The sequence below is a fragment of the Pocillopora verrucosa genome, chromosome 1, assembly GCF_036669915.1.
Source record: "Pocillopora verrucosa isolate sample1 chromosome 1, ASM3666991v2, whole genome shotgun sequence".
Taxonomy (NCBI): domain Eukaryota; kingdom Metazoa; phylum Cnidaria; class Anthozoa; order Scleractinia; family Pocilloporidae; genus Pocillopora; species Pocillopora verrucosa.
The window spans coordinates 21558210-21569492 of NC_089312.1; the positions used below are offsets into that span (position 1 = coordinate 21558210).

The 11283-nt window shown below is 38.5% G+C and overlaps 1 protein-coding gene across 2 annotated transcripts; it reads right to left on the reverse strand.

The window, feature by feature from the left end:
• Nucleotides 1-1807: 1807 nt before the first annotated feature.
• LOC131769052 (uncharacterized) lies at nucleotides 1808-6755 on the reverse strand. 2 transcript variants are annotated; one of them, XM_066171498.1, is made up of 4 exons: nucleotides 6656-6755; nucleotides 2666-2747; nucleotides 2484-2543; nucleotides 1808-2234 (listed from the first exon to the last, which is right to left on the reverse strand). In XM_066171498.1, the coding sequence occupies exons 2-4, from the start codon at nucleotides 2721-2723 to the stop codon at nucleotides 2011-2013; spliced, it is 342 nt and encodes a 113-aa protein (XP_066027595.1). In that variant the 5' UTR covers nucleotides 2724-2747; nucleotides 6656-6755; the 3' UTR covers nucleotides 1808-2010. The 2 variants fall into 2 exon arrangements, with proteins under 2 accessions (XP_066027595.1, XP_058940772.2); XM_059084789.2 differs by lacking the exon at nucleotides 6656-6755 and adding an exon at nucleotides 4607-4714.
• Nucleotides 6756-11283: the final 4528 nt, after the last annotated feature.

The following is an 11283-nucleotide window of genomic DNA, read 5'->3' on the forward strand; positions in this document are numbered from 1 at the left end:
ATTTACATTATCTTATAATAGATTTCTAAGTTCGCTTTCCATTGGAGTCTAATTTTGCCTCCAAATTCTTTTTCTATTTGCGCTCCCAAAATACGTTTTTGCTTTGCTTTCCAGAGTTCTAAGAATGCTTTCCCAAAGGAATCTCTACGTTTGTAGACTGCTTTAAATTCGATCGAGAGGAGCTCTTTAAAATAGTGTATTCCCGAATCAGGTGGCAAAAAGGTTTTCCAGGCTTGAGTTATGATAAGCAGTCCCAAAGTGTATGTATCCCAGCTATGTTAGCTCGTTTAACGCGTCTGGTTTGCGTGTTTGAGGCTAAGGCCATACTTTGCAGCTTCCTTTCGACTATTACGCCCGCAGAAAGGGTGTGAAAGTGGAGCAATTTACAAACTTCCTTTGAACCAGTAGTGAAAGGGTGAATTTCAAAACGTTTTAGTGTGATCGAAAGACATTTTTTCAATTACGCTTTTCGAAGACGCTAACGTCACTGCTGTCTGTGCCTTTTAAAGAGAGGGAGGGAGGAGCCGGCAAAGGTAAGGCTATATTGTGGCCAAGCTCAAATTTGTAAGTAGTGTGGGCGGAAATAGATCAGTGCTGCATTTTGAACAAAGACCTTGAACTCACTACTACGTTTTCAAAAGTCTTCATACAGGCGAAAACGAAGCAAAATATTTCTGCCCACATCAGCGTTTTCGCAGTGTTTTTTTTTTCACACTGAAACGGCCGAAAACGATAAAAGAAGGGGGACCTGGAATTTCGCCACCGTGAGAGCAATCACATCTGTTAATTTTTTCGTCACCGTTTTCAAAAGCCTCCGTTTTCACCTTTCCACACCAAAACGATGCGTTTTTCAAAAAAATCCACTTTTGAAACCGTTTCCGAAAGTCTCTGTTTTCATCAACGTTTTCTGGCGTCTTGAGTCTGGATGCCCAGCGAAAACGCACCAAAAAGCATGCATTTTCAAACAAAAATGTAGTAGTGTAGTGTGGGCTTAAAATTTCGCCATTGAATCAATCTTACACACCCTGCTTGCAATTTGATAGCATAACAACTAAATATACCCTCAATTAGGGGCTGCCAAACCGTGCCTTTTTCACTGCTATACTGACTTGGCAAACGTTCGTTTTTTCCGCAAACGTGCTAAATATATCTAAATACATGAAGCTTTTTATTAACCGAAGAAGAGGATTATGCAAACTTTCTTGTGCAGTTCTGCTATTTTCTCGTCTATGAAAGTTCTTTATTTATCTTCTTCCAATAATTCAAATAAAACATCCCAGTAACCTTGATCGTGGTTTAACAATCACAATCACTTTACATATTGACTAAAAAATTTCCTCTCGCTTGTATGGGACCAAGACAGAGCAAGAATGAGCAAGCAGATTTTCAGATACATTGTTCTTGCTTACTTAGAGTCTCTCGTAACACGTTCTCCCGCCTCCCGTACTTTTGTGCCCCTTTGTCTCCCGACTCCACTCTTCATTGCGCTGCTCCCGTCTTCAGGTTAATCAAGAGGATCAGGAACTCTATAATATAGTCTTTGACGAAATTTGACCTGAATGACCCTGAATTGCTTTCTTTGCTGGAGGTTTGTTTATTTGTAATTTCTCCAATTTAAAGGGAAAACTTTGTACACAAAAAAGGGTGCAATAACTCGAATGGAGGATGATGTGGCCACAAAACAATGACCACAGGAGAAAAATTCTTTCCCCGGTCTAAAAATTAAAGCTTAGACTGGACTGAGTTGGACTTATTTGTAACTTTTTGCTTCATGAGATAATGGCTTCAAATGAGCTCTTCGACCTCAAACATTTCTTGGTGCTTTATTGACTTGAAAAACATTTGATTTACTGTTTACAAATGTGCCTAATATTTTCTTGCAAAACGCTCGTGTTAAATGTAACATGTAAATGGTGCGTGAAGAGAAATCCTCAGAAATGAGCCCAGAAGATGAGAACCAAAGATCTATTTTTCCACCTTAATCATGGTGACTTATCGTGGTGTCTCTCTTTATGCATCGTTACACAAAGACGTATCACACTTCTCCACGTCACAGGTACCACCCGAACAATCCTTTACTGATTGTTCATAATACGCCTGGCTTGCGCACTGAAGTATATACGCGTAGCCTGGTATTTCTGCTTTCATGCAGACATAATCTTGTTTGCACACTTTTTCCTTTTTGTCGCAGGTGTCTGCGTTACTTCCATGGCAGGAGTAACACTTCAAAACCTCTGTAGTTGGGGGAACAGAAATTGAACAATGAGGAAAACGTTGCTTTCGAACAAAAGATAATCACAATTGAGGTGCTTTCGAGAAAGTTCTGATGCAAACCTTCTTAATGGTACACCTAAAATATTACAGAAAATATATTAGGGAATCCAGGAAATTTCCAGCTTTTAGGTAGGAGAAACACACGAAGCGTTTAGCTAATAAAGTGAACCGCAGTTTTCTGAGACTAGAAGACCACGAACTATGCCTACCTCTCACTTGTAATTCCTCTGCCGGGCCCTTGCGAAACAATTTTGGAATCTTCCTGTACACTAAACGTGCATGAAAGAATAAAGTAGCAAACTTGTTATACAAAATCGGAGCATTCCTCTCCCAATAGATAAAAGGAAAATAAATTGGGAAGCTGTAAATAACAATTAAGTGAAAACGTTACCTCTCGCCTGTATGAGACCAAGACAGAGCAGAATGAGCAGGCAGGTTTTCAGATACATTGTTCTTGCTTGAGTTCGTTAAACCTGGAGTTGAGTGGATTTTAAGAGAAATAAAAGAATGATCTTTAAACAGTTGCTTGTATGATACATAACTGTAGACTAATATGCCATTTCCCAATTACCTTTGGCCTGATTTTCAAATCATCCTTTGATGTGGTTATAAGTTTGCATTCACATGCAAATGAACTAATTTTCATACGAATGGTTGAGCATCAGGCCTCATTTGGAAACGTGGCAAAAGGTCATCTATTTTCGTATTTTCCCATATTCCTTTCATCTTGTGGTCTCAAGAGGGAGTTTTCGACCGTGGCGGGCGAGTAAACCAAAATCGACACTGATTCGTGTGAGGGGCTGAATAGGGGGTAAAATTTCCTCACAGCCCCATACTATTGTAAAACAAATCTGTTTTCCCAATGGCAATGTATTGTTTTTGTCATTGTTTTCTCTGTCCAAGAATTGAATGCATAATGTAGTATGGGGCTGTGCGGAAATTTTACCGAATAGGGAGACAAAAGAGGACACAACCTGTCTCGTCGATCCTTCAATCTGTTTAAGCAGTCATCACTAAGCCCAAAACGAGCCAACTGACTTCGAACTATTAAAAGTTTTAATTCAGCCGTAAAATTATGCTCACACACCCCTTATTTTTGTATTATCTGACCTTTGCATTTGTTATGGAAATTCATTTCGGTTGTTTGTTCGCGAGAAATAAATAAATAAATGGAAGACAATTCGTGAACGATGTATCTATGTACACAATGCTGCAGCAGTTCACGTTTCAGAAAAGATTGCAATACACTATTAAAGAAATGTTTTAAATGGGTTGCAGTGCACAGTTTTTCATGCGGTATTCCAGTGAAGTAATCTCTCATTGCCCTTTGCTTCAGGTTTTGCGTCGCCCTTGACTTGCCTATTTCAGAGGGCCTTTCTGCAATTAATAACCACTGAGCCTTGACAACCATGTTTGACCCACCTCTGCTCATTTTAGCAGAAAGAAATTGTTAACATGCCAAAGTAAATTTGCAGCTAGAGTTGCGTTTAATAAAATAAAAAAGGATTTTGGGTAAGAAACTACTAAATCTGAAAACTCAGCAGACTTTATCCACAACTCTTGTAGGGATGTAGTATGCTTTTATTACTTTTATTAGTTGTGTGTGCACGAAATATGAATGTTGAACCCACTGCAGTGACAGTATTCTATTTGCACATTGCCTTTTGATGCGGTTTTCAGAACTCTTTCTTACAGTATCAAAACTCATAAATGTCCAACCCCTTCGTGATGTTTCATGAATACTTTTGTTAAAACAGATCAAAGATTTCAGATTGCCGCCCAATTAAGTACCCCCTTGATGAATTAACATAAAACAAACGTTAAATCAGTCGCGCCAAGATGATTTCAGAACGAAAAAGAAAGAACATTTATGGCAATAAGGCTAGAATTGTACGGGAAATGGTTTCGAAATTTCCGACTTCGGCTTTTACCTCTATCGACTGTATTGTCAGTTAAAACGTCCTACGTGAGCTTGTGACAGTTGAGAGGTATTGACTACCGCGCCTAATAAGAATTGAACTCATGCTCACTCAGAAAGATCATTCCGCATTAACACCTTGAAACATATCGACGTTCAAATCCTTGAATTTCCAAAATAGTTTGTCACATGAACCTCAAAATCTTAGAGACCCCGACCAACAATTCATCGACAGAGTGTGAGAGGTATTAACGAAAAGATCACCAGATGCAACTCCTGTTGCATGAAAAATCGCGTCATTTTTTTTTTCTGTACTTGCCAGGATCACCTTCTTGAAAACATTAACACAATTCTGTCACCGAGTTTGGAATTGTAGCCATCCCTAAATTCATGAACTTATCGAGTAAGGCTTACCTTGGCAGGTTGGTCGTCTCGGTAGCGTTGATGTTCAGTTTTGGCGTAGCCTGAATCATTGCGCAGTGATTTGAATCAAGAGACTCCTTTGTACTGTATGCTAATTACCTCTCACAGATTTCGTTACAACCTCCATACACAATAGAACGTTCGAGCTATTATTAAGGAAAAGATCAATAGTTGCGACATTATCTCTCTCCCGGATAACAGCGTCTTTCATTCTTTAACCGAGTTAGGAATTGTAGCGATCAATAGATTCGTGAACTTATCAAGCAATGCTTACTTTGACAGTTGGTTTGTCTCTGTAGCACTATTCTTCGGGTTTGGCGCTGCCTAAGTTAATTTGCAGTGATTTGAATTTTGCAGAGCTTATTCGTGCGGTAAACTAATTACCTTCTACTATTACGCAAAGACCTAACTAGGTTTTTTAGCTTTCTTTTTTATGGAAATGAATGTTGCATGCAGGCATGACTATAATTAATTTTCTAAAAGAGAACAACTGAAAGTCCCTCGTCTCCCGTCGATTGATCTCTAGTTCTTTTGATAACAGGGGAAAAAGCAGCAATCGTAAAGTCTTTGATGGGCAATGACACGGAACTTGGCATATTCTCTGGACATTTATACATCTTACATCCGCCCTTTTGTAAACAACAGAAGCCAAAAACTTATTCATTGGCAAGGGAATTAATGTGAACGGTCTGAGAGCGGTCTGACAAACGTGCAGGAGTGAGAAAAAGGGAGGAGTTAGTTGCTCACGCGCCCCTCTTTTTGCATTATCCGACCTTTGCATTTGTTATGAAAATTAATTTCAGTTGTTTGTTCGCAACAAGTTATTAAGTGAAAGACAATTCGTGAAAGATGTATCTCAGTACAAAATGCTGCAACAGTTCAAATTTAAGAAAAGATTGCAATATACTGCTAAAGAAATGTTTAGATTGATTTCCACTGCCATGCATCAAGCAAAATAAATGGGGTTGCAGTGTTGCTTAGTATTTCATGCGGTATTCCGGTAAAGAAATCCCACATTGCGGTATGGAAATGATCTCAAATCCTGTTACGTGCTTTACTTCAGGTTTTGCGTCGCCCTTGACTTCGTGTCTTCCTCAGAGTGCCTTTCTGCAATTAGTAACTGCTGAGCCTTGACAACCTTGTTTAACCCACCTCTGCTCATTTTAGCAGAAAGAAATTGTTAACATGCCAAAGAAAATTTGCAGCGAGGGTTGCGTTAAATAAAGTAAAAAAGGATTTTGGGTAAGAAACTACTAAATCTGAAAACTCAGCAGACTTTATCCACAACTCTTGTAGGGATGTAGTATGCTTTTATTACTTTTATTAGTTGTGTGTGCATGAATTATGAATGTTGAACCCATTGCAGTGACAGTATTCTATTTGCACATTGTCTTTTGATGCGGTTTTCAGAACTTTTTTTGCAGTCTCCTTTGTGATGTTTCATGAATACTTTTGTTAAAACAGATCAAAGATTTCAGTTTGCCGCCCAATTAAGTACCCCCTTGATGAATTAGCATAGAACAAACGTTAAATCAGTCGCGCCAAGATGATTTCAGAACGAAAAAGAAAAGAACATTTATGGCAAAAAGGGTAGAATTGTACGGGAAATGGTTTCGAAATTTCCGACTTCGGCTTTTCCCTCTATCGACTAAATTGTCAGTTAAAACGTCTTACGTGAGCTTGTGATAGTTGAGAGGTATTGTCTACCACGCCTAACAAGAATTGAACTCATACTCGCTTCGACTGATCATTCCGCATTAACATCTTAAAATATATCGACGTTCAAATCCTTGAAATTCCAAAATAGTTTACCACACGAACCTCAAAATCTTAGAAACCCCGACCAACAATTCATCGATAGATTGTGAGAGGTGTTAACATAAAGATTACCAGATGCAACTCCTGTTGCATCAAAAATCGCGTCATTTTTTTTCTGTACTTAACAGGATCACCTTCTTGAAAATATTAACACAGTTCTGTTACCGAGTTTTAGAATTTCAGCCATCCCTAAATTCATCAAACTTATCAAGCAAGGCTTACCTTGGCAGGTTGGTCGTCTCGATAGCGTTGATGTTCAGTTTTGGCGTAGCCTGAATTACTGCGCAGTGATTTCAATCAAGAGACTATTTTTGTACTGTATGGTAATTACCTCACACAGATCATGCTTAAACCTCCATACACAATAGAGCGTTCGAGCTATTAATAGGGAAAAGATCAATAGTTGTGACCTTATCACTCTCCTGATAACAGCATCCTTCATTCTTTATCCGAGTTAGGAATTGTAGCGATCAATAGATTCGTGAACTTATCAAGCAATGTGCAGCTTTCTTTTTTATGGAAATGAATGTTGCATGCAGGCATGACTATAATTAATTTTCTAAAAGAGAACAACTGAAAGTCCCTCGTCTCCCGTCGATTGATCTCTAGTTCTTTTGATAACAGGGAAAAAAAGCAGCAATCGTAAAGTCTTTGATGGGCAATGACACGGAACTTGGCATATTCTCTGGACATTTCTACATCTTACATCCGCCCTTTTGTAAACAACGGAAGCCAAAAACTTATTCATTGACAGGGGAATTGATGTGAACGGTCTAAGAGCGGCCTGACAAACGTGCAGGAGTGAGAAAAAGGGAGGAGTTAGTTGCTCACGCGCCCCTCTTTTTGCATTATCCGACCTTTGCATTTGTTATGAAAATTAATTTCAGTTGTTTGTTCGCAACAAGTAAATAAGTGAAAGACAATTCGTGAACGATGTATCGCAGTACAAAATGCTGCAACAGTTCAAAGATTGCAATATACTGCTAAAGAAATGTTTAGATAGATTTCCACTGCCATGCATCAAGCAAAATAAATGGGGTTGCAGCGTTGCTTAGTATTTCATGCGGTATTCCGGTAAAGAAATCCCACATTGCGGTATGAAAATGATCTCAAATCCTGTGACGTGCTTTACTTCAGGTTTTGCGTCGCCCTTGACTTCTTGTCTTTCTCAGAGTGCCTTTCTGCAATTAACAACCGCTGAGCCTTGACAACCTTGTTTAACCCACCTCTACTCATTTAAGCAGAAAGAAATTGTTAACATGCCAAAGAAAAATGGAGCGAGGGTTGCGTTAAATAAAGTAAAAAAGGATTCTGGACAAGAAACTAATAAATCTGAATAATTAGCAGACTTTATCCACAACTCTTGCAGGGATGTAGTATGCTTTTATTGCTCTTATTAGTTGTGTGTGCATGAATTATGATGTTGAACCCATTGCAGTGATAGTATTCTATTTGCACATTGTCTTTTGATGCGGTTTTCAGAACTTTTTTTGCAGTCTCCTTTGTGATGTTTCCTGAATACTTTTGTTAACACAGATCAAAGATTTCGGTTTGCCGCCCAATTAAGTACCCCCTTGATGAATTAGCATAGAACAAACGTTAAATCAGTCGCGCCAAGATGATTTCAGAACGAAAAAGAAAAGAACATTTATGGCAATAAGGATAGAATTGTACGGGAAATGGTTTCGAAATTTCCGACTTCGGCTTGTTCCTCTATCGAATTTCAGCCATCCCTAAATTCATCAACTTATCAAGCAAGGCTTACCTTGGCAGGTTGGTCGTCTCGGTAGCGTTGATGTTCAGTTTTGGCGTAGCCTGAATTACTGCGCAGTGATTTCAATCAAGAGACTATTTTTGTACTGCATGGTAATTACCTCACACAGATCATGCTTAAACCTCCATACACAATTGAGCGTTCGAGCTATTAATAGGGAAAAGATCAATAGTTGTGACCTTATCACTCTCCTGATAACAGCATCTTTCATTCTTTAACCGAGTTAGGAATTGTAGCGATCAATAGATTCGTGAACTTATCAAGCAATGCTTACTTTGACAGTTGGTTTGCCTCTGTAGCACTATTCTTCGGGTTTGGCGCTGCCTAAGTTAATGTGCAGTGATTTGAATTTTATAAAACCTATTCGTGCGGTAAACTAATTACCTTCTACTATTGCGCAAAGACCTAACTAAGTTTTTTTTGGTTTCTTTTTTATGGAAATGAATGTCGCATGCAGGCATGACTATAATTAATTTTCTAAAAGAGAACAACTGAAAGTCCCTCGTCTCCCGTCGATTGATCTCTAGTTCTTTTGATAATAGGGAAAAAAAGCGGCAATCGTAAAGTCTTTGATGGGCAATGACACGGAACTTGGCATATTCTCTGGACATTTCTACATCTTACATCCGCCCTTTTGTAAACAACGGAAGCCAAAAACTTATTCATCTGCAGGAGAATTAATGTGAACGGTCTGAGAGCGGCCTGACAAACATGCAGGAGTGAGAAAAAGGGAGGAGTTAGTTGCTCACGCGCCCCTCTTTTTGCATTATCCGACCTTTGCATTTGTTATGCAATTAATTTCAGTTGTTTGTTCGCAACAAGTAAATAAGTGAAAGTCAATTCGTGAACGATGTATTTCAGTACAAAATGCTGCAACAGTTCAAATTTAAGAAAAGATTGCAATATACTGCTAAAGAAATGTTTAGATAGATTTCCACTGCCATGCATCAAGCAAAATAAATGGGGCCGCAGTGTTGCTCAGTATTTCATGCGGTATTCCGGTAAAGAAATCCCACATTGCGGTATGGAAATGATCTCAAATCCTGTGACGTGCTTTACTTCAGGTTTTGCGTCGCCCTTGACTTCGTGTCTTCCTCAGAGTGCCTTTCTGCAATTAGTAACTGCTGAGCCTTGACAACCTTGTTTAACCCACCTCTGCTCATTTTAGCAGAAAGAAATTGTTAACATGCCAAAGAAAATTTGCAGCGAGGGTTGCGTAAATAAAGTAAAAAAGGATTTTGGGTAAGAAACTACTAAATCTGAAAACTCAGCAGACTTTATCCACAACTCTTGTAGGGATGTAGTATGCTTTTATTACTTTTATTAGTTGTGTGTGCATGAATTATGAATGTTGAACCCATTGCAGTGACAGGTTTCTATCTACAAATTGCCTTTTGATGCGGTTTTCAGAATTTTTTTTGCAGTCTCCTTCGTGATGTTTCATGAATACTTTTGTTAAAACGGATCAAAGATTTCAGATTGCCGTCCAATTAAGTACCCCCTTGATGAATTAGCATAAAACAAACGTTAAATCAGTCGCGCCAAGATGATTTCAGAACGAAAAAGAAAAGAACATTTATGGCAAAAAGGGTAGAATTGTACGGGAAATGGTTTCGAAATTTCCGACTTCGGATTTTCCCTCTATCGACTGTATTGTCAGTTAAAACGTCTTACGTGAGCTTGTGATAGTTGAGAGGTATTGACTACCACGCCTAATAAGAATTTACTCATGCTCGCTTCGACTGATCATTCCGCGTTAACATCTTGAAACATATCGACGTTCAAATCCTTGAAATTTCAAAATAGTTTGTCACATGAACCTGAAAATGTCAGAATCCCCGACCAACGATTCATCGACAGAGTGTGAGAGGTATTAACGAAAAGATCACCAGATGCTACCTATTGCATGAAAAAGCGCGTGATTTTTTTTCTGTACTTGCCAGGATCACCTTCTTGAAAACACTAACACAGTTCTGTTACCGAGTTTGAAATTGCAGCCATCCCTAGATTCATGAACTTATCAGGTAAGGCTTACCTTGGCAGGTTGGTCGTCTCGATAGCGTTGTTATCCAGTTTTGGCGTAGCCTGAATTATTGCGCAGTGATTTGAATGAAGAGACTCTTTTGTACTGCTGCTTAGCCTATAAAAGGGTTAACCCTTTACCCCCCACGAGTGACAAAGAGAGAATTTCTCCTCACAATATCAATACAATATTAAGCATAGAAGTGATGAGAATAAATTAAAACATCAATTAGGGGATTATTAGAAGATCCAATGCCAAATTCTCCAAATTGACATCATAAGAATTGAATGTCAGACAATATAGAGAATTACTCATGAGATCTCGGGAGTTAAAGGTTTAACCTCTCCAAACAAGCTGATAACATATAGATATACACGCATTGATGATCACATTCATCATTTAATCTTTCTAACACTTTTGAAAACATTTGCTTAGCCTTGAAATCATCTCGCCATGTCATCCTCTGGCAGTCTTTCATTTGAAATTTTTTTGCTAGATGGTTAGGAGAAAAAAAGCTTTATTGTGGGAAAAAATTGTCGTGCAATCCACGAAAATTGCTGAATCGTTTCTGTTGACGGCATTTTATTTATGTGCAAATAAAGCAAAAGCTTTTCTTTCCCTAAAGAATCTGTGGGTCTTTGCATTGTAAGTTGAATCTCCAGGGACTGACTGAACACTTTTCACTGACTGAGTACATTTTTACATAGGTTTACGACAAATCTGTTTAAAGAGAATATTAATTCGCCTGAAAACACGCTCGGAAGGCTATAAAATCTAAGAACTTTCAAATTACAGGTTAGCTAAGCAAATTTCATTATTAATATGTTAGTACAGTTTTCTTAAAACTTTAAAACTGAAGCATTCGTTTCTAACTTTCGTATGGGCGATATTGAGTAGCTACCACCACAGTCGTCAGACAGAATGAGATGTAAATATTCTTTGACAACCTAACCACGCCATGGGTAAAAGTGAGCTAATAGTGCCTAGTTTCATTAAAGACCAATCCAAAAATTGGATGCCAATCTCTAGTTGGTCCGGCATTTACTACTAAGT